Source organism: Penicillium brevicompactum (genome assembly GCF_028827555.1).
Source record: "Penicillium brevicompactum strain IBT 35665 chromosome Unknown utg000006l_segment0_segment0, whole genome shotgun sequence".
NCBI lineage: Eukaryota > Fungi > Ascomycota > Eurotiomycetes > Eurotiales > Aspergillaceae > Penicillium > Penicillium brevicompactum.
This window is the reverse complement of record NW_026623209.1, coordinates 4,396,443-4,422,813: the sequence shown is the minus strand read 5'-3', so window position 1 is coordinate 4,422,813 and position 26,371 is coordinate 4,396,443. Positions and strand designations below refer to the sequence as shown.

The 26,371-nt window shown below is 49.2% G+C and overlaps 10 protein-coding genes across 10 annotated transcripts; 5 read left to right on the top strand and 5 right to left on the bottom strand.

Annotated features, from left to right (window-relative positions):
* Positions 1 to 685: 685 nt before the first annotated feature.
* On the bottom strand, positions 686 to 4,585 carry N7506_009887 (putative ABC efflux transporter; the record flags this gene model as incomplete). Its single annotated transcript, XM_056959180.1, has 1 exon — positions 686 to 4,585. One exon carries the CDS (start codon positions 4,583 to 4,585, stop codon positions 686 to 688), a length of 3,900 nt encoding a protein of 1,299 aa, XP_056808570.1.
* A 2,722-nt stretch (positions 4,586 to 7,307) lies between these two features.
* N7506_009886 (SDR family NAD(P)-dependent oxidoreductase) lies at positions 7,308 to 8,307 on the top strand (the record flags this gene model as incomplete). The annotated part of the gene is made up of 4 exons (XM_056959179.1): positions 7,308 to 7,591; positions 7,645 to 8,027; positions 8,082 to 8,248; positions 8,296 to 8,307. 4 exons carry the CDS (start codon positions 7,308 to 7,310, stop codon positions 8,305 to 8,307), a joined length of 846 nt encoding a protein of 281 aa, XP_056808569.1.
* A 177-nt stretch (positions 8,308 to 8,484) lies between these two features.
* On the bottom strand, positions 8,485 to 10,464 carry N7506_009885 (uncharacterized protein; the record flags this gene model as incomplete). Its single annotated transcript, XM_056959178.1, has 1 exon — positions 8,485 to 10,464. The coding sequence occupies one exon, from the start codon at positions 10,462 to 10,464 to the stop codon at positions 8,485 to 8,487; it is 1,980 nt and encodes a 659-aa protein (XP_056808568.1).
* A 231-nt stretch (positions 10,465 to 10,695) lies between these two features.
* Positions 10,696 to 11,782, top strand: N7506_009884 (zinc-dependent alcohol dehydrogenase family protein; the record flags this gene model as incomplete). The annotated part of the gene is made up of 2 exons (XM_056959177.1): positions 10,696 to 11,206; positions 11,253 to 11,782. The coding sequence occupies 2 exons, from the start codon at positions 10,696 to 10,698 to the stop codon at positions 11,780 to 11,782; spliced, it is 1,041 nt and encodes a 346-aa protein (XP_056808567.1).
* A 210-nt stretch (positions 11,783 to 11,992) lies between these two features.
* On the bottom strand, positions 11,993 to 12,751 carry N7506_009883 (uncharacterized protein; the record flags this gene model as incomplete). Its single annotated transcript, XM_056959176.1, has 2 exons — positions 11,993 to 12,594; positions 12,625 to 12,751. The coding sequence occupies 2 exons, from the start codon at positions 12,749 to 12,751 to the stop codon at positions 11,993 to 11,995; spliced, it is 729 nt and encodes a 242-aa protein (XP_056808566.1).
* A 2,468-nt stretch (positions 12,752 to 15,219) lies between these two features.
* N7506_009882 (uncharacterized protein) lies at positions 15,220 to 16,379 on the top strand (the record flags this gene model as incomplete). The annotated part of the gene is made up of 2 exons (XM_056959175.1): positions 15,220 to 15,679; positions 15,784 to 16,379. 2 exons carry the CDS (start codon positions 15,220 to 15,222, stop codon positions 16,377 to 16,379), a joined length of 1,056 nt encoding a protein of 351 aa, XP_056808565.1.
* Positions 16,380 to 17,628: 1,249 nt separating this feature from the next.
* On the bottom strand, positions 17,629 to 19,763 carry N7506_009881 (FAD-binding oxidoreductase; the record flags this gene model as incomplete). Its single annotated transcript, XM_056959174.1, has 7 exons — positions 17,629 to 17,799; positions 17,855 to 18,085; positions 18,143 to 18,823; positions 18,892 to 19,057; positions 19,116 to 19,136; positions 19,193 to 19,614; positions 19,677 to 19,763. The coding sequence occupies 7 exons, from the start codon at positions 19,761 to 19,763 to the stop codon at positions 17,629 to 17,631; spliced, it is 1,779 nt and encodes a 592-aa protein (XP_056808564.1).
* Positions 19,764 to 20,680: 917 nt separating this feature from the next.
* On the top strand, positions 20,681 to 21,292 carry N7506_009880 (uncharacterized protein; the record flags this gene model as incomplete). Its single annotated transcript, XM_056959173.1, has 3 exons — positions 20,681 to 20,845; positions 20,913 to 21,133; positions 21,187 to 21,292. The coding sequence occupies 3 exons, from the start codon at positions 20,681 to 20,683 to the stop codon at positions 21,290 to 21,292; spliced, it is 492 nt and encodes a 163-aa protein (XP_056808563.1).
* A 1,933-nt stretch (positions 21,293 to 23,225) lies between these two features.
* On the top strand, positions 23,226 to 25,148 carry N7506_009879 (glycoside hydrolase family 3 protein; the record flags this gene model as incomplete). Its single annotated transcript, XM_056959172.1, has 1 exon — positions 23,226 to 25,148. The coding sequence occupies one exon, from the start codon at positions 23,226 to 23,228 to the stop codon at positions 25,146 to 25,148; it is 1,923 nt and encodes a 640-aa protein (XP_056808562.1).
* A 158-nt stretch (positions 25,149 to 25,306) lies between these two features.
* Positions 25,307 to 25,753, bottom strand: N7506_009878 (ankyrin repeat domain-containing protein; the record flags this gene model as incomplete). Its single annotated transcript, XM_056959171.1, has 1 exon — positions 25,307 to 25,753. The coding sequence occupies one exon, from the start codon at positions 25,751 to 25,753 to the stop codon at positions 25,307 to 25,309; it is 447 nt and encodes a 148-aa protein (XP_056808561.1).
* Positions 25,754 to 26,371: the final 618 nt, after the last annotated feature.

Here is a 26,371-nt window from a genome sequence, read left to right as displayed (position 1 = left end):
TGCAGACACTAGTACGTGCATCCTGCTGTGCCTCGTGGAGCTACATGAACTCTCCAGGAACATAAACCTAACTGTCGGACTGCCCATTCAGATTCAGCAGCCACCGCCACTCTGAACTGTTCCTGTGAGGCGAAGTCGCCTCGAACCATGTTGGCAGTGCGTGCAACCATGGAACAGTCGGTTAAACGTTCGAACGGCTGGGGCAATTGGGGGTAGATGACTAAGGATATTTTGGGCCAATGGAAATTCTTAAATTCACCGTGCCGAATTTGCCGGCTTTCTTAAGAGTTTTTCTCGTGCAGATCGGGTTGCCAACTGGTAGTTACTGACATGTAAGGTGGTCACCGCTATCGGAATGTTGGCTCGAATAGCCGGAGTCTGTCGGGTAGCAATGTGACTCACCCATCGAACCCGCGAACCGCTGTTCATTGTTCGTTGTTCTTTCATTGACCGGTCCACAGCGTAGTCAAGTGCACATGACCGCCCAAACTTACATGTGATGATGGTTGAAGGTCGAGATCATCTTGTCGTGAGAAAGCCAAGAAATCTAGCCTTTGCACCAAGATCGATTGATCAAAGAACATTGTTGCCAAATTTCAGCAAGGAACGACTTGGCGAAGTTTATCCAAACTTCAGGAAGAAAGCCAAAGGGATATCACAAAAAGAAGTCCACTGCCGGACCAAATTAAACGCTCCGCGCGCGCCACTCCCTCCAACGCTCCATGAGTCTATGTGACCTCATCGCCTTCAGAAACGCATAAGCAACAAAGCGATAGATAATCGTACACACCCCCAGGGCCATGATGTTCATTGGTCCGCTCTTGTCCAGATTGTAAAGTCTCAATACCTGCTCTCCAGACGTGATCGGACAACTGCCATCAGCAAGCTGCTGTGCCGCCGAGCAATGGAACTTTTGTCCGTGCAATGAATATGGCGCCAGATTAGCAACGGCATACTTGATCGGCGAGAGGTGGTTGAGCGCCTGCAAGACCTCGTGGACGTTGAGACTCATAACACCGCCGAGGATGGTCGAGATCGACAGCAGGGTAGATGTCACATTGACCGCAAAGCCAACATGCGAAAACAACGTGCAAAACATGATGCCGACAGACTCGCCGCAGTTGATGATACAGAAACAGTTGAAAGCGCTGATCAGAAACATGGTCGTGGTGCGCTTCAAATTGTCAGCAAAGGCTGCGAGAGCACCGAAGACTAGCGATGCGATGATTTCAAAGGGTATCTCGATGGCCGTGTAAGTGAGCAGAAAGGTGGAAGTTGTGTAGCAGTTGTCTTCCTCTTCGCGGTAGAAGACGTCACGCTCGCCGGGGTAGATGGCAATGTTCTGAAGCATGCCGACGAAATACAAGGCCGCAAACTCCTGCACAAATCCCATCCGCGACTGCACGGCCGCATAGTCATTCTTCAGCGGAGCGAAAAACAGAGCCATGATGATGGCTATTCCAGGAATCTGCATTGACCGCGCCATGACTAGCGGTGGCTGGCGCCAAAAGTTCATCATGGAGCGATGCAGCACCAGTGGGAATGTCACTCGGAATGGCAGCATCTGCCGCTTGAGACTGCCCAGTTCGGCAGGCGTAGCAATGCGAGACTCCTGGCGCCCGAGTGCTGGATCAAGAGGACCATCAAGCCAGCAGGAAATGAGGTTCTGTACGCGCTCCCGCGTGACGATCTCACGGTCCTCTTGTTGAAGGTCGATGGTGATGAGATCCAATACAAAGTCTGCCGGGTTGGTGGTCCGCGGGCAATCATGACCTTGTCCGGCGAAATGGTCTAGCATTGAGCTTCCTGCTCCGGCGTAGACGGGGTAGCCCCCGCGTGCCAGCAGCAGGACTTGGGAGAAGTGAGGGAAGAGGTCTGAGCGTGATTGATGCAGGGTCAATATCAGGGTGCGACCCTCGGCGGCGAGACTGTTCAACAGCTCGATGATCGACATTGCCGTGAAGGCGTCCAGGCCAGAGGTCGGTTCGTCCAAGAGAAGGACTTTTGGGTCTGTCAAGATTTGAATCGCAATCGTCACGCGTCTTTTCTCTCCCCCGCTGATACCCTTGATCAAGTCGCTGCCGATGAGGTTATCTGCGCACTCTTTGAGGCCCATTTTATACATTATTTCTTCGGCGCGTTGGTTCTTTTCTTCACGGGACATCCAGGATGGCAATCGCAGGCCTGCTGCGAAGCGTAAACTCTCTCTCACTGTCAGGGACGGCATCAGAGCGTCGTCGTCTTGGGTGACAAATGAAGTGACAGATCGTATGACACTTTTCGAGGGCACGGCGCCGTTGTACAGCATGTCCCCGTTGACACAGTACTGTGTGTCCAGTGAGCCTTTGAGCCGATTGGCAATGGAGTTTAGGAGCGATGTTTTTCCACTGCCTGAAGGGCCCATGATGACGTTTAGCTGTCCTGACTGGAGCCGTGCATTGATGGGTCTGAGAATCTGTAAAGTCTGTGCAGATTGCCATAAACGCTTCTTTCGGATCTGCAGTGAATACTCATTGAGTGAGATCGTCACCTTGCGTACCTCTTCAGTCGGACGAATAGCGAATTTAGCTTTCCCACCGGAAGTCTCGTTTTGTCGTGCCTGCGCGACGTCGATGGCAAAGCGATTGTACTGTAGCAGCAATGCAGCAAAGAGGTAATGGGCAACAGAAAATGCAGCAAGAACCACGATGGGCCGCCAGATCCAATTTGATGGCAATCCCAGACTGTCCATTATATAGCGACCGGTGTACTCCTTGCATCTTGGATCCAGCGGGTCGTCAGAGTACGGACACGCATAAAAGTGGCCCACGTCCGAGCCATTGACTCCAATGAACTCGTTGGCGCACAGTGCGCCGAATGCGTAGAACGTATATGCACACCACTTGAGCCACCTCACATAGACTGGGATCTGATTAGACTGGACAAAATACCCGCACGCAAATGATTGCAGCGTGAAGGATAGATTGCCCACGAGACTGGCTCCAGGGAAGCTTCGTGCCACACTAATGGCAGCGGCGGCGAAGGTCACGGCGGTATAGTGCGTGAGTAATGACAGGGCGAAGAAGATGAAGAACTGGCTCGCGTCTAATCGGTATCCTACCATGAAGTAGAAGATGAGGGAGAAGATGAGTGGCACGGGCAAGTCTTCCAGGGGTAGTCGAGCTGCTCGTCGGCTGAGGAGGAAAGCAGGAACACTCACCACCCCTTCATTGTGCTCTCGGTCAAACAGACGGATGTCAATCGTCAGGCGATACGTCTCATATAGCAGAATGAGGTACCCGTTCAAACTGCAGGCTGTATACAAACTACCTTCTCGCGACCGGATGCCCGACTGAGTTTCGTCGAGCTGCAAAAATATCCATCCGTTGATGACAGCCATTCCAATGGCTTCTAAAAGACTACCAGCAACGCCCATAGGGTCGCGAATGGTAGTGACATACGTGCGAGATGTCACAACGCGGAACTGTCGACGGAACGAGACTGTCTTCGTGGTAATGTACTGGCCATCTAGGTCAGACTCCAAAGTGGTTCGCGGAACCTCTTTGTCATGCTGATTCGCATGTTGCTTCGATTTCCATGCACCCGTCAATCGCTGCACCCTTGCGTTCGAAGCAGCCTCAAGCTCTTCCGTGCGATTGTCAATAGCAGCCAGGTCGATCAGAAACTCCGCAGGATTGACAAACGGCGGAAGAACGTATCCGTTCTCTTCAAAGTGACTCAGCGACCCCTCGAGCGAACCGCTATACAGCGCAGAGCCCTTTGCAAGCAGCACGACATTATCAAAAAGACTCCAAATCTCCGATCGCGGCGCATGAATCGAAACGACAATTGTCCTCCCGTTCATGGCAAGAGACTTTAGCGTGCGAATGATCTGAAACGCACTCGTCGCATCCAATCCCGTAGTAGGCTCATCGCAGAACAGCACAGACGGATTCGCCAGAAGCTGCACGCCGATGCTTGTGCGTCTTTTCTCGCCCCCGCTGCACCCTTTGTGCGCATGATTCCCGATCCGGGTATTCGCGCACTCTTTCAAGCCGAGTTCCAGAATGACCTGCTCCACAATTGCATGACGCTCTGCTGGGGTCGTCGGCGGAGGCAGACGAAGGTCCGCTGAGTAGCGAAGGGTTTCGCGGACTGTGAGGGTCGGGATGAGAACGTCTTCTTGCATGACGTAGGCACTGCGGATGTGCGCGATGTTCGAGTCGCCGTTGAAGGTTGTTGTCCCGGAGGCGTGGGCGCGGGACATGCTCATTCGGCTGGCCATCAGGTTCAGTAGCGATGTCTTGCCTGAGCCGCTGCTGCCAATGATTGCGGTGAGACTTCCGCTGGGCATGGAAGCTGAGATGTTTTGCAGGACTGGTTTGCTTGTATCTGGTGGCTTCTGGCCGCGCAGACGGTCCCAGATACGGGGAGGAGAGGTCTCCCATATTGGTGGGGTGGTGTCGACTTGGAGTGATACATTAAAGACATTGATATCTACTGGGTTCACGGCACGTAGTGAGAGGTTGTAGGCGGCATCCTGCACGCCTGGAAGAGCTTCCTGTTTTTCGATGCTCAATTCCGTCAAGTCCTTTTTTGTCTCCATGTCGGCTTTGGTTGGCTGCGTCTAGCTGCAGATGGGCCAACGCGCGTCATTCGGGCCACCTGCAGGAATTATTTCCTCGGTCTAGCCTCTTAGTTGCAGTAGTATGACGAAGGTTGTGTGATCCACGAACCCGATGCCGATATGACCAGGAGATGACGAAATTCGCAGAAGAGGGGAGGTCTGTCACCAAAAAAAATGACCGAGGTTCGAGAACCCTGAAAACAGGCCTTCAGTTTCCCTAGCGTTATGGAGACACGGTTGAGTTTCCCCGTTAGCCTTAGCCCCCGATCTTATTGGGTCACCCCGCAGAGCTCGGAAGCCTTGCATAAGCGAGCTACAAGTACGGAGTACAACGTAGTACTTCAACGTGCGACTTGATCATCCAACAATATGACTGGCAAATCATCAGGGATGTTGACACAAAGAGTCTGTGAGGAGCTGCCAGTCAGTGATGAGCCTGCCGCACTTGACGACCCAACTACCAACGAGCCAGCAAAGAGAGTCAAAATTGAATTAAAACTATCGACAGCTAGTCAAGTGAGAGAGCCGTCGCCGAAAAAAGAAAATTCGAAATGGAAGGAGATGCGAAAAGCAAGGAGAAACATAGTCACTACAGCTTATCGAAAGTGGATTAGAGGAGCCTCCCGGCGAGGAGGGATGCGATCAATACTCAGGATCAGGATGTTTTCCGCTCGCTAGCAGCAATCTCGGAACCTCTGGGACTTGTTGACTCCACCGAATCCCGATCTTTGCATGCTCCAGATTTACTAAATTCACATATTGTAAAAGGCCCTACTTTTCCCGAGGACCCAATATGTACAAAAGCTCCTGTAATGGGGTTTCTCCCATAACAAGGAACAAGCCTCAGTGCCGCGTTTTTGTGAGACCAAAAAAACGATGATAGTTACTGATAAACAAGAGTAGTCATATATTGGCTTAATCTCATATTTAGATTGGTAAAGGAAGAGAGCTGTTCATCAACTTCGGGACTTCTTTCTATCTATCTTTCCAACTGTCCTTTTAAACGTCTTTCCAACCGTCTTTCCAACCGTCTTTCCAACCGTCTTTCCAACCGTCTTTCCAACCGTCTTTCCAACCGTCTTTCCAACCGTCTTTCTAATAAACTTTTTGACTGTTTTTCTATTTCAAACCGCACACTAAGATCCTTCTATGGCAAACACGGCCTAGTGTATGAATAAGACTAAGACCACCTCTGACTGTTCAAAGATGAACCCTATATTTCAGCTTTAACAACTTGATCTTCAGAGAAAGAACATGAACAGGACTGCTGCAAAGTGGTTGGTACCAACAGCAAGTCACCGCTTACTAGAGAGTGAACACCAAACACAGCTCCAAAGACAATCAAAGTCGAAGGACCAAAGGAGGTGTTAAATGGAGATTCAAGTGAAATAGTCCGTGGTGACTCGTGAGCCTTCTGTTAAATCCTTCCGCTAGATGAAGATACTCTGAATATGAGAAATACGAACTGCCAATCCGGAGATATAAAGGTGTTGCGTCCAGTGATGTCATTTTTATCACACACATCACGAAGTAGATCTCACATTCCATCGTACAGAGCACAGAAATATGTCCAGAAAGGGCATTGATGCCCTTCATGAGAACCTTGGAACCTTGGAGCCTTGGAAGAAGATCGGGAAGCCCGAGAGACAAGTCCCAAAGTAATCTCTGGTGAGACATTTGTGAATCCAGTCCACTCCAGGGCTGGACTAGGTCTGTCTCATCATTGTGGGCTGTAGACATGTTACTTGATCTGTGATGTACCATTCGTTTGTATCGTCCAGTGCAAGACAAACACAGTAGATGCCCAGGTGGCCAATACTGGAAGAAACAAGTCTTCCTAGAAACCACAGACAAAACACACAGCTTGATAAGTAGGCAAGCTAGTACGGGGGGTCAAATTAAGATTGTGGACCCAAAATCTCGGCTCGATTCCCCAATTGGGAAGTAAGTATACTTTAGGGAAATATACAACTTTGAGTTTGGCCCAGCACAACTGCAAATTACCATCACCTCGCTTTGCATCTTTAATGAAGAGAACACATCCATCTTCGAGCAAAGACGGTTGCATTTCCTGGTAGTGTCAGCGGGGTGGAGGGGGTGAATCAGTGAGAGGACATGATCCCATTGATCAAACAATGAAAATAAATCTCCTCATTGGTTTGTGAAACTGTGTTGCAAAATCCATCGGAGCGTAGCCGAGGTCTCACTAAAACCAGCTGGCGGCTTCATCTAAATCTCTGCGGGGAAATTGCATGATCTTGCCTGTTTGGTCCAACCCTGGAACTGTAAACGAGGTCTCCGGCTCCATCACACATTCCTGGGCCTACAACCTTTTCCATTTCTACCCATCAAGTAGTGTTAGGGCTTCTCGAGAGTCATGTGCTGAGTCTAGTTCTCACGCTGCAAGTTTGATCATGGAGAATAGTGAAGGATTGAATACTTCTTCGATTCTGCAAGCCCCGCACTCCTCGGCACGCTTTCCAATCGCACTCTCGTTGCTCAAATACTATGAGATGATTTGTTTGCTCTGTCACGGATTACCAACCTGGCAAGCGGGGTCGGATAGTGTGTGTGACTTTATGAAGATCATTGTTCTCCAGTGCTATATTTCTTGCTACAGCACCTTTCAAATAGGACATCAACCTTGGAATTTGATCACTTAAAAACACAACAGTTCTTTTGAACTTGAAACCCTTTGGCCATGGCAAGTTCTCGCCGCCTACACGAAAAAGTCGCTATCATCACCGGCGCATCGTCTGGTCTAGGCAGAGCGATAGCTTTACGTTACGGACTAGAAGGCGCAAAGATAGTCTGTGCCGACCTGACACCCACAGCCCGATCGCAAGAAGAAGCTGCTATCACAACCCATGATTTGGTTATACAAAATGGCGGAGACGCCATCTTTGTAGCAACCGATGTTGGTGATGCTGTGCAAATGGAAAATTTGGTCAAGGCCGCCGTGCAGACTTATGAAAGAATTGATATGTATGCACGTGGGGTTTGAGAGAACACCCGACAAAAGTGCTAATTTAAAACAGTCTAGTCAATAATGCTGGAATTAGCATCGAGGCACGGAGCCCGGCCGTGCTGCATCTGACAGACGAGGCAACGTGGGATACCACTATGCGTGTCAATGTCAAATCCGTCTTTCTCGGCTGCAAGTATGCGCTCACACAAATGCTGTCACAAGAGCCAAATTCTTCCGGTGATCGAGGATGGATCATCAATATATCGTCCATCATGGGCATGATCGGGGGACCGGAGAACCGTAAGTCTAATCGAGACGTGTTGGTGCATTGGGCTGATACATGGTTTCAAGCATCATATTGTGCATCAAAGGGGGCTGTCAGTCAACTTACGCGACAAATAGCGTTAGACTATGCCCCACATAACATCCATTCCAACGCAATTTGTCCTGGATGTAAGTTGACAGAGTCTGGGATCATTAAGGTCAATGCTATTGACACATTTTTAGATACACAGACAGCCATTTTCAAGGAGACTACTAGCTACTGCACTCCCTGGGATGACCTCAACCGCCGACACCCACTGAAAGGTCCCGGGCTTCCTGATGATATTGCCAAGATGGCAGTTGTTTTGGCGAGCGAAGATGCTAATTGGGTCACGGGGATTTGTTTGCCGGTAGACGGGGGTTTACACTGCCCGTTAAGTTTCAGAACCGACACCAGATTATTGTTTGATGGTGTATGGAGATCTTGCGTTCAGTCCAATGAGAAATTGATGTTCGGATTTGGGGGAGCAGAGCTACAAATTGAGCAAATACAAACAAACAAAAAGTCATTTGAATATGGAGTCATGGTCATAGTCACGTTCAATCAAGTTTCAGAAAGACATGTATTCGTTGCGAGAAGCATGGCCTATATGGATGATAACTTCGTCGGGTCGGCGAATGCTTCACTGACTTCATCACAATAATTTGGCCAAGCAGTCACGTTCATAAAGTCTGCCCATGACCACAGCGTGTCTGCACTAGCGCTCAAGTCAACATCAGGCAAAATCTGCCCTTCATCTGGCTGCATCAAGCCACTAGAAAGACAAGGCGTATCTTCGGCTGCCAGGGCCTCCAGGATTGGAATTTGGAGAGGATTCACACTCCCAGACACAGATTGATCTACATTCAACATCTTTATCAAGTGGTCAACCTTTGCACATAAATGCCGCGTCAGAGACGCGGAGCGAACAGCGTAACTGTTGTGAGCGCCGGCCGAATCGAAGATGGTCAGAGCCAGCCGCGCATATCTTCGAGCCCGTGGGCACCTGTAGCAGTATGGATACGCTAGCATAAACCCGACAAGAGTTAATACCGCATTCCATATATACTGATAGATCTCAGGGGTTCCATGGAGAATGTCATGGGTGGTCATCCGCTGATAGGCTAGCTTGATCATTGCCAATGCATGATTCAATGCAGTAGCGTTATGCTTGTCTCCTTGAGGACTGCGTTTGGGAACAAGTGGATGACTCGGAAATTGGATAAAAACCCGGTGGAGAGTCACAATGACATTGTGGTATTGGAGCTCCAGCAACGTTGTCAAAAGAATGTCTATGGGCGGCTGCGTGAGAAAGCTCTCTTGGACGTCTGGCTCTTCATCCGGATCGTCAGGTGTGTCCCCAACGTGCAGCTGCATGTGTAGTGACAGTTCCGATTCCCACTGGCGCAAATGGTACAGTTCGTCTGAAAGAAGATGAGCACAGGCTTCTACAGACTCATTCTGTGTGTGACAGTCAAACTTCTGAACGATAGCCAAAGCCGCGGCCGTCAACCGCATCGACTCAGCGTGGTATAATAAAATCTCGGGGCCTATGATTTGTGGGGGACATGCCGAGCCTGAACGAACGTTGACTGGCTTGCCAAGATGCCTGGAACAGCGAAAGTCTAGATGGTTCAAGGTCCACCAAACTCGCCGCAAATTCTGTGCTTCGCATGTCGTCCCAGACAATGTTTCATCAGTCTTTAAAGACTCCGCAATTCGAAGAGCGAGTCCAATCATGTTGTACGCCGCAGAGTGCTGGCTGGCATCGAGAAGATATATAATCAAAAAGCAATAGCATTGCAGAGTGAGGACAGAGGGCTGTGAAAAATTGTTATACTGGGTCACCGATCGAAGACATCGTTGAAAGTATGGTAGGCCTTGACTCTCTGTATCCCGTTGGAACTGCTGCAGATTTAAACCTAGGATCCGGGACTGCAGACCCGAATAATAGACATACTGCATGCAATATGCAATGATCGCATCTCGGAGCGGCGACGGTGAATCTAGATGTAGTCTCAGGTCCTCGCGCCGAACTATCGGTACTTGTGGCCATAGACGGGTCCAGAATATCAATAGTAGTCTGCTCACTTGAGACTCCGTGAGGCTGCAATCTGCAGGGTCTTGCAATCCAACAGGGGGGAAAGGCGAAGTGTATGGAGGAGGCTCCTCTTCAGTAGATGTAGGTGATGTGAGATGCGAAACTCCTGCACAAAAGTTGTTGATGCGGGAAATAAAGCCAAGCATCGAGTCTGTCTGGCGAGCTGATGGCAGACTGATGGATTGTGGTGCCTGCTGAGCAGTGCCCGCTTCACCATTAAGGCCGTTGTCTGCATATCCCTCTGACTGACCTGTTCCCTCTTCATGATAATCAGCAATGACAGGCGAAGATTGTCTTTTCTGGCTCTTGGGCGGTCGACGCCGGAGACTTGACCGGAAACATGTGACGTGGTTGGCGACACATTGCGGACATGGGGTGACCGCCTCACAGCGAGTGCGAGATTCTCGGCAATGGTCACAGGCCCGGCCGACCTTCCGGCGCTTGGCCCTTAAAGGAGATTGCGACGAAGAAAAATTGGAAAACATTTGTAGGATTGAAGGTGAGACGAATTCTGCGATTCATGCAGGTAGAGCCCCAACCAATCGGAAGACATGGAAATTCCCAGTTGGGATAAAAGTGGGTCTTGATGAGGTATAGAGCGCTCCAAGGTTGAGTATCTCGACATTGATTTCAAAGCACTCAGCTTAATTTCCAGGTATAAATTGATGCTCTTGGACCTGATTTGAGTTTTTGATCATTCAACCAAAGATCTCAAAATGGCAACACAAACCGTCTTTCGATTCCCAACTCGCACTGCTGTCGAGGATATTGTCTCAGCCCAAGAGGAGATTCCCTCTTTATCCAAACATGAAGTCCTCATCAAAGTCCGCGCTGTATCTCTGAACTCGAGGGATATCCAAATTGCCACTTCAAAGTATCCCACGTTTGTCAAGGACAACCCAATCCCTTGCTCTGACGCCGCAGGAGACATCGTGGCCGTCGGAGATGAGGTGCGAGGGCTCGCCAACGGAGATCGAGTGGTAGTCTCTTTTGACATCGCGCACCAGTATGGACCCCAGAAAGACTTCATCACCACCCAAGGTGGTGGTGTCGACGGAGTCCTTGCGCAGTACATCGCCCGCCCGGCTTCGAGCGTGGTAAAGGTCCCCGCCAGCGCGCCCCAGAGCTACAGCGAACTCGCTACACTTGTCTGCACTGGTGTGACTTCTTGGAACGCGCTTTATGGCAACCTGCCTCTCAAGCCCGGTCAGACGGTTCTAGTTCAAGGTATGCTCATGTTCTCGCTACCAGGTGATTCTTGCTGACCATTTAGGAACCGGAGGTGTAGCAATGACGGCGCTTGTGCTAGCCAAGGCTGCCGGTGCTACAACCATTGTCACTTCGTCCAGTGATGAAAAGCTGAAGTTTGTTCAGTCGTCCTTGCACGCTGATCATTGCATCAACTACGCGAAAACTCCCGACTGGGCATCAAAGGCGCTGGAGCTGACCGGTGGTAAAGGAGCAGACCACATTGTTGAGATCGGTGGAATTGGAACCATTGAGCAGAGTCTCAAAGCTATTGCACCGGGTGGTGTGATCAGCGTGGTTGGATACCTTGCGAGCTGTGAGCCGGAAAAACGACCCGACGTGCCTCTCCTTGCATTGCTCAAAAACTGCGTTGTTCGAGGTGTGTTGGTTGGCCCTCGCTGTATGCTGGATGACCTGGTGGCATTTGTCGATGGCCAGAAACTCAGGTTTCATATTGCGAAGGAATACTCCTTCACGCGCGAAGGTGTTGTTGCAGCTTATAAGGCCGTTCAGGAAGGGAAGCATGTTTCCAAGATATGTATTGCCATGGACTAGGTAGGAGTCTCATATTCATGCAGGCGGATATAGATAGTATCTTGGACTCTATGGAAGCTTTTGTTGACCGAGATTAAGAAGGTAGATAGAATGAAGATTTACGAGACAGCTTGCAATAACAATGAATGCTCATCATATGTGCCGGATAATGCCTGCACCCAAGATCTACTCACTGAGCATGGGCTGAACGTAAGTATGAGCATCCCTGCTCTACTGAACCAAATCTCCGCCGCTGGTGCTCACACAGCTGCCTGTGTTGTTGGAATCCTTCATTAGATAGATGTAAGCCTCAGCCACCTCCTCAGGTGTCCCCACTTTCCCCAACAATGCCCGTTCCGCCGCGGCCGCCATCTTCTTCTGACGCTGTTCGTCGGCACCTTGAATTTCCGTATCCGTTGTACCGGGACTGACGAGATTGACCCGAATGGGGGCCAAATCGAGCGCAAGAGTACGCACAATACCGAATAAAGCGGCGCCCCAGCCCGCTAATACCGCTGCTCCTTTCATAGGCTTTTCCGCAATACGACCACTGGTGAATGTGATGGATGATCGATAGCTATTGGCCATGAAAGAAGGAGAAATCTTGGCGATCAGAAGTGGCACAGAGACGAGGAATTGAGCATCAGCCCGAAGGAAATCAATTGTCACGTCTTGAAGGGATTTGAATTCGAGTTTTACGGCCGTATAGACGATATGGTTCAAAGGACCCGTTGCCGTCGTCACTTCTGTCAATAGTTGTTGTAGCTGACACTCAGCATCATCCCCACCAATGTCAACTGTGTAGCCTTTGATTTGTGCGTTGGGGACAGCGGCTTAGATCTTTTGGACTGTCTTTTCCACACGGGTAGGATTCGATGAGGCAATGGAGACTTGAACATTCTCTTCGGCGGCGGCTAGATTGGCTACTGCTGCTCCAATTCCAGACGAGCCGCCGATGATCAGGATGTTGGAACCTTTGATTGGAGGCATGGTGGATTAAGCTAGGATGACCGGGCTCTTGGGGAATGGATGGGATTGGACGATTCAAAAGGCTTAACGCAAGCCACCTTTAAAGGGAGCGATGTTATATGGACTTTCCTCTGTCGACACCGGGGCTAAAGGTGTCCCACAAAGTCCGCTATATGCGACTATCTGCGATATCTCCGGCCCCTCAATCCACAACGTAACACAGTTGACTCCGCATTGGCCGTTCATTAATTCTTGGCTTACTCCGCAGTCTACATTGGAATCCTCCAATCGCCCGGGGGTTGAGGGATTTCCCGACATTATCGAGGGGGTTTTTTCCTTCTTGGGAAGACAGAACCGAGTCCAACAAACAATGAAAATGAAAATGAAAATAAGGAGGCATTGCTCGTACGGAGTACGGAGTACTTTGGCCGGAGCTTCTTACCGGTTGATCTTCGCCAAAAATACGGAGTACTGATAGACCCATCTTGAAATAAGCCTCGACTCGGACTTTTCCGCATGTTGAGAATACATCCCAACGACTCCGAGATTCCCTGCTTCTCTAGGCTGTGCATATCATCTAACATATAAATCTTGCAATTGCGTTTCTGTAGGCTTGAATATTAAATACGCATAGTCATACGCTGTTCATAGATCCTTATTTAATTCAAACAAGCTTCAGTACCGTGCTCACGCGCGACCAAACAGACGCCAAATAGAGGATACTACTTGCTTGGTCATGGAAGAGAGGTATCATCACCTTCGAGACCTCTTTTCAACTGTCTTTTCAACCGTCCTTCTAACTATCTTTCTAACTTATCGTCGAGTAATTGTGATTGGTTGAGTAAAGGAAGTTTTGGCTAAACTGTGAATAGAGAATTAAGTGTGAGGATGATGAATGAAGGTAATTCCATGAACACGAAGATACTAAAGCTAAGGAAGGAAGAAGGAAGAAGAGGAAGCTATGGAAACAGGAAGCATAAATAGCAAAGCAAGCAAAGCAAGCAAACGAAGCAAACGAAGCAAACGAAGCAAAGCGAAGCGCGGGGCAGCAGGCAAGCAAACAAATGAACATGTAATGCTTGCAGAGCATGACATTAAGGATTAGGGATATCTATCAACGCGTGCTGATGAAACCGTATCGGATATGTTTTCAGTGGTTTTAGTTCGTAAACTTATTCAATTCTCTTTCCAAAAACATGAAATAGGTACAATATATAACAGAGGATGTAAAGTGATAATTGATGTCTCCATTGTCTCCGAAAGCTAGGTTGATGAGAAGTATGACAAATATGATTAGTACAATAAACTTCAACCTGATTGGGCTAATAGTTTGACAAAGTACAGATGGTAGAGTAGATAGATAGATTCAAGTCTATCAAGTCTCGCGTGTGAGTCAAAACTTATAAGTAAAGGGGGTGTCAAAATAGGCTAGGGGGGTGTTTCTATATTGAGACCCTTTTATAGATGCATTCACTGTAAATACCTGTTAGTGGTAGATACAGTGTGGTCCTTGTATTAATACTACATAGACAACTCGAACTGAGGCAGCTTGGAAGCAAAATTACTGTCTCGCTTCACATTTGGCTGCGGCATCGAAACCATGTTGAAATACGGTGTGCATCCATGGATTCATTTTATCTAGATTATGACGGTCCTCAACGTAAAGACTGTACGGATAGAGCGACGGTCCTCGTCGATAGTACACTGATAGAGCTTAGCCCGTCTCCAATAATTATTTTTGTTCGCTGGTTATCCCCGATGTCCCTATGAATATTTCACAGAAATCCTCAAGATCTGACAGGATGAAAGATTGGCTTCGAAAGCTGAAAAAACCCCCGCCACCGCCATCCCCCGGTTTTCACGTTCTTCCGCCAGAGATCATGATTATGGTAATCGGATCTCTATGTGTCCCAGACCTGATTTGCTTCTCATTGAGTTGCAAATACGCCTTTGCTTGTGTGCAATCTGTGCTTGGTTCTCATAAACCACGACTTTGTCAACACCCAGGCTGTGGTATGTTTGAGTGGCCAGCAAGGATACATTCCTTGATGTCCCGACTCGAAAAAGACAGTGGTCTGAGATTCTGCGATTGGTGTTACAAACTCCATCCATTCTCTCTACGGCGCGCCTTGCGAGGTAAATTGGGTCTTCGCGTAAAGCCGTGTTGTCCTCTCCGGGAAACGGGTAGCTGGACGCTACCAGACCCTTGATTGGACTTTTGTGAAGCTACAGATACTGTTTGATGGTCCGTCTTTATCTGAAGAAGCAAATTTCAAGGACGTGGATTGCTATTTCAAGTCAGGTCATAGGAGAAATCTGGGTGACCATAGGTCGCACGTGTATAGGCTCACCTACACACCCGTGGACAGAACCGTGTGTGGGTCAAGAGCTTAGTCATAATTACGGGGTCCCGAGGTCGCTTCTCGAGGTTCCAAGGTTGTCCCAAACAACTCCGTATAGTGTTCATGACAACATTGAACACCGGCAACATGTCAGACTTATACGCCCCTGGTTCTCCTCCAATTTACTATCAATCACTTGCAATATTCTTTGGGTATCTCGCCATCGCTGCTGGGCTAATCATCAGCATAATCCGTTTGATTGGCGCCCGGTTTCAGGCTCGCCAAAAGAAAAATGAGTGGGCTTCACCCCAGCGACGCACACAATTCTATCTCTTCTCCATTCTGTCAGCCTTGAGTCTTGGCTTTACCTGGTTTCATATGATCTGTTTGTTCGTGTGGTCATACCGTAATTGGTTTTCGAGCCCAGACGGGCTGATGTATTCGGACGTAGACATGCATGTCATCGTTAAAATCGGCCTCTGGCTCAAGAATACATATGTCTTCCAGGAAGCTTGGGAGACAGTTTCCGAGAATGCAGCACGATTTTGGTGGAGCGGGCAGATCTTTGGCTGGACAATCGGGTGGAGTATCTTCCTTGGTATCACCGGTAAGTTTGATCTACGTCTAGCTTTTCTAGAGGATGAGGAGGAATCTCTTCAGAGATATGTCTATCTCTATGTGCCTTCCTTTCTCGCTGACCCATGCTCCTAGGCCGGAGATATCGCATCCCGCATGTTTGGATTTACATGCTTATTGCCCAGGCTGTCAGTGTATCCTTTGCGGCGAATCTCTTCTTTGCAGCCATCACTGTGTCGCAAAAGCCCAACGAAAAGGAAGGTATCTTTGCATGGTCACCTGCGCTGGTATACGAACTTCTCCCAGTCATCTTCTCAATCCTCGACACGGTGGCTGTCCCAATCTTCGCGTATAAGAAGGAATTCATGTGGATCCTTTTGGCGCCCCACGCTATGGTTTTTGTTCCCTGCGTATTGCGTCCAAATGCTACCAACTCAAAGGCACATATTACGAAAGTCCAGGGAGACCAAACGACCAAGCGATATGCTGTATTCATCGCTTGGATTGCAGCCGCCTCCGTTGCTGTGCAGGCCTACTTGACTGCGTTGATGTTGCAAGAGATCGGTCCTGCGTTATCGTATGCTGAGGTGGCTCAGCAACTGCTGGATACGGTCTATGTTCACCCGGCATGCAGTAGCGTGAGCTGGGATGTCATTTTCTGCACACTGAGTTCTTTTGCCTGGGCTATTGTGCATGGATTTGACACGAACCTTATGCTTGGGGGACAGTAATCTGGATTCATGTGAGGGTTGTCACTTTTTGGCATGACAGAGCGATTTAGATAGCATCACACACTGTGTGGTCGGAGAAACTATTTCTATGTCATATTACAAGCAGCGTTGGAGAATCCGGCTTTCGGGGCATTCACTCAACCAACAACCTTGGAAGGGTTTCCTTGTTCTTCAAGGCTGCTGAGGATACCTTTTTCAACCCCTATTTCAATGGTGAGGCTTTCGAGTCTAACGTTCAAAAACACATTCAAGTCTCAGCAAAGACTGTCGTATACATCGCCAGTTTCGTATCCTCCAGCCTACGATGGATCCTATGGCTACAAAGACAATGTACAGCGCTGGGCCCTCTTTGTTGGGGACTGGAGCTTGACTTGCAATGTTGACCATCTGTGCCGGGCATACGACAATAAGACCTATGTACTATAGTGGGAAGAGCGCGCTGGCGGTCTGACATCGCAGACAAGACGACGGGGGTGCTCAGTGCTCGGCGGGACCAGGGAGCTACGCAGGCCCCCCAGGACTACCGGAATAGGAAAGAGATACTGTTCTTGCGAGAGATGTCGAATGCTTGAATTGCTATGCTAGGGGATTGGGCCTAGAAATACCCCTGGGATGCCTGAGGCACACCTGAGTACTGGCGCGGTTTCCCCATTACAATAGATAGACTATTGATACCAGGTCCTTCATATTTGGAAAACACAGTCAATTTATCTAGCTCTGCTGCCCATTCTGAAGTTAGAGTGTCCCTTGTAATCACTTTGCGAGGCCATGGCCTAACGGGGCCTCATGTTCGGCTGGGTGACGGCAACGCCTCTGAAACTAGATGAATTTGACGATAGCGATTGACATTTTTATTATTTTATTTACACTGCTTTGTGCCTGCAATCTACGGGAAATTGAAAGACTCAAAGTCGGGAAGCTAAATTGAGTACAAATAAATATCTCATAAGGTCCTAGCTCAGCGTTAGCATTTAGTCTATCCTAAATTCTTGCTACAATGTCATATCTTGGCTGAGCGATCAGTTCCCCTGGTACAACAGACAAACATGCCATACAAGAACCTAATTTCTCATAGTACTTTCTGCAAACTAAACAAACTTTCTGTAGACAGATATCCTGGCCAGAGAGGTACACAATTGCATGCCCAATAAATAGTACAGTGCGTGTTCTAAAATACAAGCAGTAAGAATAAGTTACCCAATGCTGATTGACATTAAACATTTCTCCCAGAGGCACAGAAGAAATGTGATTACAAAGCCCTGCACAAGGACCCGTTCTGGTGTTGAATTAGCTGTGCACTACCAACACAGGTTCGGCACCACAGAATATTGTCCGGATCGTATTTCTGCTTGATTGCCTCAAGACGCGGGTAGTTGGGGCCCCAGAAAGACCATTGCCAATCAGGCTCGTAAGAGTTTGCCTAACATATAGAATTAGGTTCATTGTTTCGAGACAAGTAGAAAAACGGAAATCACCTCGTTAATATATGATCCGCTGTCTGGTGCGAGCTGGCGGAGAGCATATCCCTTGCCGTAGGTCATTTCGTTTATCACCTCTTCAGCAACTTCATCTGGCAACGTGTCGTTCCACTCCTGCTCTGAAATGAGATGAACGACTGTTTCTCGCCAGACTGGGTTCAGTGCATTATCCATTGGTGTCTTGCCAATTGTCATGGTTCCGGACAGTGAAGGGTTAGACACCCCATTCTGTAAGTGTTTTTGTCAGTAACGGTCTCATACTCCATACTAGGGTAGGAGTCGTACCTCTGGCGCCACGAAACGAGGTCCAATCTCTTCCAATGTTCGGGCAAACAGATCTGTATCTTCAATAGCTCTCCGGGTTACAAGCCTTGAAGCTCGAACGCTCCGCTTCGTGCCCACTCCGCTAGCATCCGCCAATGGTCCCAATTTCTCAATCAGCTCGTACCAAGTCTCCGTCCAAACCTGAGAGATCTCTGTAATAACAGATGAATTGGCGCTTTTCAGGGCGCTTTCCAAGGGCCGAATCACCTTTCTTGCTTCTGCTGCGTTGCTCACGTTGTAAACGAAGACCGTGTTATGAAAACTAATCGGCGGTCCAGTAATGGTGTAATATCCAGCGTACCCGGCATCCTGCAAATCCGCCATCTCCCTGTGTACTTTTGCGACGGTGTTCCACCACTGCTTTGGAGATGTGTGGTTTCGCGGCGAAACATCGATGTTGACAATTCCCACTGAGGGCATCGGATGGGCTTTGACAGTAACGCTGATGATCACTCCAAAGGTGCTCCCACCCCCTCCACGAATCGCCCAAAATAGATCGGAATAATCCCGCTCATTCACTCGAATGAGCTTTCCTTCAGGCGTGACAAGTTCTGCCTCGAGAATGCTATCCGCCCCCATCCCATACTGACCGGTGGCATATCCATGACCACCTCCAGCAGACCAGCCAACAACTCCAACATCCTGAGGGCTTGTTAGACTTGGAAAAGGAAAACTGTAGAAGGGACTAAGTTGAAGCCGAAATTTCGTACCGAGTTTGTTCCTCCAACAGCAATAGCGCCATGCTTTGCCATCGCCGCAAACAGCTCGCCGTCCTGAATTCCCGCCCCGACAGTACCTGCCATATGGGGTTCACAAATATCACAGGCTTTGAACGATTTGTGAAACTGGAATCCTTTCATGTTGTGTGTCCAGATACTGTGCATGTCAGCGGAATGGCCTAGGCTGGGGTCCAATCTTGTAGGCGAGCACATACCCTAAACTACCATATGCCGAACTAGTAACTGTGTTAGTGCAGGGGTTTTATGCTGGTGGAGTCAATATTGAACGAACCTCTTTTCGGGATTATGGCCCGTGTTCTTGACGTTCAAGCGGAGATTATTTTTCCTAGCAAATCTGATTGCAGTCTGCACATGTGCTGCCGTCGTTGCATTGACCACATAGGGTGAGAGATTACCTAGCGAACACCCTTTCGATGTCGCATTAAGGTCCCCTGATATACTGGTCCCGTTCTGGTAAAGTGGCTGGCAAGCAGCACCGGACCAGGATGGATCCAGAATGCTATACGGATTCGAGGAGTGGAAAGGAGAGGTGGTCCATGCATCAACAATGGCCTGGCACTCCGTGGCGTTGAAGTTGTCTTCAGATTTGTAGCAGACAGAAGCCGGTGGGACGGTCTTTAGCAGCCGCCCGGAAAGGGTTTTGTTGAAGGCTGCCCATTCACCGGCAGTTGGCCAGCATGCATCAGAAGGGCTCTAGCACATCGCGGATCAGTAATCGCCTGAGACGACGCTCACCAGAGAATTATGGCACTTACACATTTGCAGTTGGGCACAGAAGAAGCAGCGGTGGTGAGTTGGCTGCCTAACCCAAAGGCAATAAAGGCGTACAATGACAAATGCATCTTGAAGAGCTACTATTAGGCCTTGTTCTTCCTTTGGACAGGACCTGAACTTCGGCTCCTTTATATACTATGAACTCCAGCCGAGTTACCGCGTTCGTATACGTTTACATCGGGGAAACATGTCTGTGGGGAATGGGTCTACAATGATGACGATCAGCGCCAGTGGCACCATGCTGTGCGTGGCAAGGAAAATCGCTTCTGTTTCACCGGACGGGATTTTGATGATGTAATAAGCCCCTCCATCTGAAATGGTCTTGGGAGCTTGAGCAGTGAGGCCAACAAAAACAACTTCTTACTTTGGATTTTTGATGGAAAACGTGGCGCAGGGGACCTTGGGTCTGGTGCTGCCTACTCGCAGGCCCCATCACTGAGGTTAACCCGACCTGCCCGTAATCGTATCAACAACCCAATCTCGTAGGTGGGTCCAGCCACCCGTATAGTTTTTGGGCCATTGAAACGAAACACTAGTGAGAAAACCGCTGATCGCGCCGCACTCGGCTGGTTCCTGAACCCTTGACGAAAACTTTTGGTGATCAAGATCCATGGGCGTACCCCTTCATGGAACGTTTACGAAACCTAGCAGAGAGGCAGCAACGTTTCCAGTTTTATTTAGCATTATCGAAAATAGCCCAGCATCCATCTGCCCATGATCTACATGCCTTCCGGCTATACTATTGATGTCTATATTGGGGTAAGGGTACGAATGCGACTGGTAGTTTGTCGCCCCTGGGCCTCCAACCTCTTATCAGGTAGAGATTTTGTTACTCTCAGAATATAAACGGCATGATTTCCTCCTCCCTCGGGATTGAATGGACTCCGATTTGTATAGGAGAGTGTCTAGCACAGCAAGTGTCTACAATCAGATCAGAACCTGACCTTCAAGTCATTCACCAAATTCCAAATTTATCGAAACCACTATGTTGCGAAAACTCAACGTCGCCACAGACGACATCCCTAGAACGAAGTTCAGGCTTCATATCGCCATAGGCTCATTGGTCGCATTAACCTTCATCCTGATCATTGCCCGAGTGGCCGACAGCGGAACACCACGAACCCGAACCAATACTTGGGGTATTGCAGTGGTAAGCCTGCCCAAAATACGAGATGAGACCGCATTGCCGAATCTTAAACTGATATAATTCGTACTAGTGCGTAAAATCAGCCGTTTTCATGGCGTACCAGATTTGTACCGGCCATGTTGACCGTCTTAAAAAATGGCACAGCACAAAATTCAATGTTGTTTTGAATGTGATAGATACGGTTTTCTGGTTTGCGCTTTTCATCATCTCGATTCTCGGTGCTGCGGTCTCACGCAGTACCTCAAGCCGTGTGTTGGGGGTGATTGTTATTCTTCTGACTATTGTTTTGTGGTAAGTGTTCTAGAAATCGTAATATGTTTTGAGCTAACCGCTTGATTGTACAGCCCAATAGTTGCCTTTTTCACCTTCATATGCATGCGTGAGCGGCGTTATTTCAAGCAACATGGGACACTGCCAGGAGAAGCGGCGAAATATCCTGGCGGTGTCTAGGCGAGCATCCAGGGTAGACGGGTAAAACACATGGCTCTTTGCAAAAGGCAGACTAGATTTTGTACCACATGGAGTAGTGTCAGTGCTTAGAAGACTAATTCACGCTCTTATACACCGCACTATTCAGGCATGCTTCAGTTGACTAAATAATAATCTTATCTACATAAGTTTATGCATTTTACCAACAGTTCCGCACATGTAGCAGGTTAGTTCAAACGTTCTTAAGCCATCATAGGCAATGTGGTAGTCTTGACCTATGTCCAGAGAACATGAAAACGGTCGCCCTTACCACCGCACCGAAGTAATCCCAATTGCAGATTTCTACGCACTTTTTACTATCACTTTACTATTATCATCGCCCTAATGCCCTCGATGATAGACAGACTATTAGAGGATAGTTCTGTAGTATCGTGGGATGTAGAGTACGGAATTGGTTACTAGTGACATCATTCATAGTTATACAAGGGCATTGGAGAAATAGAAATAGCTCGTCAACAATGCTTGCAAGCCTGTTATCCTTTTTGTCGAACTTGAACGTTGAGCTGCGGCAATGTGGTGGGCTCATAGATGCAGCAAGCGAATTGTATAAACACAAATAACTCCAGATTTCTTGCGAAACACCGTACCCCGCAGGTGAGGACGATTGGGGTGGCAAACAATTAGGAGGATGTTATTCAAGGTAGCGCGGAGTATGGTACGATACAATATTCTAGCCTGCAACCTAGTGCTATCGTTATTCTCTGCTATGCGATATTACGGAGCCTTACAGGTTCTCTCTAAACCTTCTCCACAGCTAGGGCCGGCTCTGAGCTAGATACTTTGTGTGATGTATGGGGAAATTACTTAAGGAAGGCAGAATGACGCTGTTGTCGGAAAGTTTCAACGAACCGCAAGTGGAGGTTAGAATGGGTCAGATTGCATGAAAAAGGAAAGATCCTCTAGAGCCTAAATCTAGCTTCAATACATAGAAATTATATGGCTGGAAGCTACTATCCGGTAAAAAGAGATCAAACAAAGGGACTGTTGACTACTTACTGGCTTCTAGCGACTTCTAAAAGCCGACAGCTGTATCATCCACACACACGTAGCCTGGGCCAGATGCTTCCGCTGGCTGGTTCACTATTCCCCTCCTGCGTTTTAGTATGAAGCCCGGTTAGCTGACTTCGCGGCGCGCCAGGGCGCCAGGAATCGTACTCGTTTGCATAGCCACATACGGCCCCGGGGAAGACGTCGGGTTAAACCAAAAGGATACAACCGGTATGACGGCGAAGCGGGGTAGTAACTATCTTCCCTGCGAGTCCCCAGGATGTAGATAGTTTTCCACTCTAGGAGGGGTTACCACGGAGAGTATTTGCTTTTCGCAACAGGAGCCGTCGGGGATGAATAGTGATATTGCGTATTGGATACTAGCCACTTGGGAGTGTATTGTGGACGCTTCTGATGGCACAGAATCTTGAGCAGGAACCGACACCCATGCCGCTTTCAACCACCGACAGGATCCCACGGGCCACGAATTGACTGACCCGCCTTCGTGCCGAGGGTTTCAGCACGAAAGCGAGTAATCATGAACTTCATCGTGGGTGGCATGGTTCTATTGGGCGAGGGCGTTCCCTGGCGCTCCTCTTTACACAGTAACATTGTCCGATACTGCGAGCTTGGCAGGTTTGGCCACCTAAACAAGGAAGTAGACACATTCTTGGCTGCAACCTAGGATCAATTATTACATGATCACATTGGCAATGCTATCGCGGCCGTCGTAATACCCAGCCACCAGGTGCCCACAATGGCCTGTATAAATACGGACCTCCAAGCCTGTGATGACACTCCCTCACATCCATTGCACCTCAGCCTGCGAAATTACCACACCGGCTAGCACCGCAAGATCCCAAGCTCCCGAAAGACAATACGGAAGTGCAGTCGATGCAGGCCCAACATGCGCATCATCCCCGGCACCAAGGGCCTCTATAAACTTGCTCTCTGCTCGACGCTATTGCCGCTTGGAGCATTTTCATCGACGGCGTCACCCCAGAGCTCGGTCTCTAACCACGCTACGAACCTGAGTGAGGCACTTCCTCCGTACCGGAATGCATCCTTGTGTGTTAATGAGAGGGTCGAAGACCTCCTGAGTCGAATGACTCTCGAGGAGAAAGCTGGGCAAATGTTCCAGCTGCAAATCTTCATGGGTCCTAATGGTACATTTGACCCGGGCGACCCTTCTCGACGACGAGGCAGCACCGTTGACAGGGTTACCAAGAAGTTTATGACCCATTTCAACGTGGCCTTCGCCACTGAGGAAACGAAAGCCAACGCAGAGTTTGTCAATCGTCTTCAGGAACTAGCAATGGAGACGCGTCTTGGAATTCCAGTCACGCTTTCAACCGACCCTCGCCACGCGTTTCAAGAGAATGTGGCTGCTGGCTTCTCCGCCGGCACTTTTTCGCAGTGGCCGGAGCCCATCGGACTCGCAGCCATAAGAGATGTGGACTTGGTTCGGAAATTTGGGGAGATTGCCCGTGAGGAGTACATTGCTATGGGTATTCGAGTTGCGCTACACCCACAAGTTGACGTGACGACAGAGCCACGATGGTCCCGTACCAACCACGGCTTTGGTGAGGATGCCCATTTAACTGCGGAGCTTGTAGAAGCTTACATCCAGGGCTTCCAGGGCCGTGGCAACTTTGGAGCTCACTCGGTTAGCACTGTCACAAAGCATTTTCCGGGCGGCGGTCCAGCAGAAAACGGGGAAGATTCGCACTTCAGTTACGGAAAGAACTCATCCTATCCCGGTAACAACTTTAAGTATCATCTGATCCCATTCAAAGCCGCGATTGCAGCGGGTACTCGACAGATCATGCCTTATTACTCAAGACCTCAGGGTACTCAATACGACTCCGTTGGATGGGCCTTTCAACGACAAGTCGTTACTGAGCTTCTTCGGGAAGAACTAGGTTTTGAGGGTATTGTACTCACTGACTGGAGCATCATTACTGGCTCGAGTGCCACCGGTGAGCTTATACCCCCAAGGGCGTGGGGTGTCGAGGGCCTGACTGAACTTGAACGCGCTGCCTTGGTCCTCGATGCAGGTTGTGATCAGATTGGAGGTGAAGAGCGCCCTGATATCATCATCGAGCTTGTTAGGCGTGGTATTGTGCCAGAAAAGCGCATTGATCAGTCTGTCCGCCGTTTACTTCGAGAGAAGTTCCTCCTCGGCCTTTTTGAAAACCCCTTCCTCGATGTTGACATGTCGGAGAAAATGGTCGGCAATGCCTACTTCAAAAAATTAGGCGAAGAGGCCCAGCGCCGAGCGTATACTTTACTCACCAACAAAGGCTCGATCTTACCACTTCAACCTGGCCCCGAGACCAAGTTTTTCATTGAGGGTTTCAACGTTACATATATGGATAAGCGTCATCTTACCGTTGTGGAGACACCTGAAGAAGCCGACTACGCTCTTCTCCGTCTTGAAGCTCCCTATGAGCCGCGAAACGGCACGGTCGAGAGGAATTTCCACGCCGGGTCCCTGGCGTACCCTCCAAGCGAGCAGAAGCGTCAGGCAGCGATTTACGAAAGCGTCCCAACCATTGTTGACATGTTCCTTGACCGACCCGCCATTATACCTGAAGTCGTCGAAGGTACCTCGGCGCTTCTCGGCAGCTATGGCAGCAGCCCCGATGCGTTCCTAGATATTGTCTTTGGCATTGCCTCACCCGGGGGCAAACTTCCGTTTGACCTACCCCGATCGATGGAGGCTGTGAAAGCGAGCATGGAGGATGTGCCGTTTGATACTCGGGACCCGGTGTTCAAGTTTGGCCATGGTCTGAGCTATTCTACCGCCTGTTGCCCCAAACCTACATAGACTATTAAGCCTCGAGAATACCAAAACCTGATACATAAGCGTTCTGAATCGGAAACAATCAGTAGTCTTCTGTAGCGCTCGTGAGTTGTTTCGAGTCCGATCGCAGTTCTGCCCCGCGGCTCGGATTCAATCGCGGAGAGGAGACAAACCTCCCGGACTCAAGAAGGTCGGCAAAGTTCCGAAGGCCCCATGGAGTTAAATGCCTTGGCGTTGGCCCGATGATAACCAGGGTGGAAGGGATCTCCTCCGGCCGATCGAGTAGCATGGATAAGGCGCCGAAGCAATGATTTCGATCCGCGTCCTGATGCAGACATAACCGCTGATTGCCCTCGCGAATCCGACACCAGGATACCCGTGCCGCAGTCGAGCAGGTACTCGGCAATATGCTGGTGGCCTTGCGAGGAAGCGATCTGTAGTGGGGTGCCCAGCCCTTCAAGCCTTGCCTCGACTGGCGCGCCAGCATCCATCAGTGCTCGAGTAATCGCCAGATTCCCGGTGGCGACCACAAGATGCAGCAGTGGGTAATACCTCGCAATTAGTCTGTCTAGTGTATCTTCGGAGAGCAGTTTTAGGAATAGTGAGTCGTATTTGAATCTTGTGAGCATGTAATGAATGATCTGATCGGATTTCCATTTCGCCGCACAGGACCAGACTCGGTGATTGAATACAGCAGCTGGTATCGCGTGGAGGGGTTTAATCCAATCAACTGTGGCATAGCGGGTTGTCAATAGGTTAACCGGCGAGAGAGCGAGATCATAGAGTCGGGGTGTCAACGCCCTAGCTACTGTTCTGCTGGTTTGGACTAGCGAATTGGGGGTTTCCTTTGTTCAGATACGTTGAGACTATCATGATGATCTCGAAGGGGAGATTCGGACACCCCATTGTCTTGACGTGACTCGGGCGGGGAGGAGAAGAAAAGTTCAGTCAGGTGGTTAGACACGAAAGAGAGCACTCGAACTGAACTAGTTTTGGCCACCGGAGTCACATCTCGTATACGAGGAGCCATCAGCGGCTTGGAATGGGAAAATGGTGGCTGAATATCGGCAATTAATTGGCGCTTTGTGACCAGACGGCCTTTCTCTGATTTTTACTTATATGTTGATCATTTGCATTGCACCTACCGAGTAAATCCACCAAGTACTGAGGGGTTGACGATTTTGGTTGCCGTGAAAAGCGACGAATGATGCCCACCTGGAGTAGGGATTATGTGGTAAAAAACACAT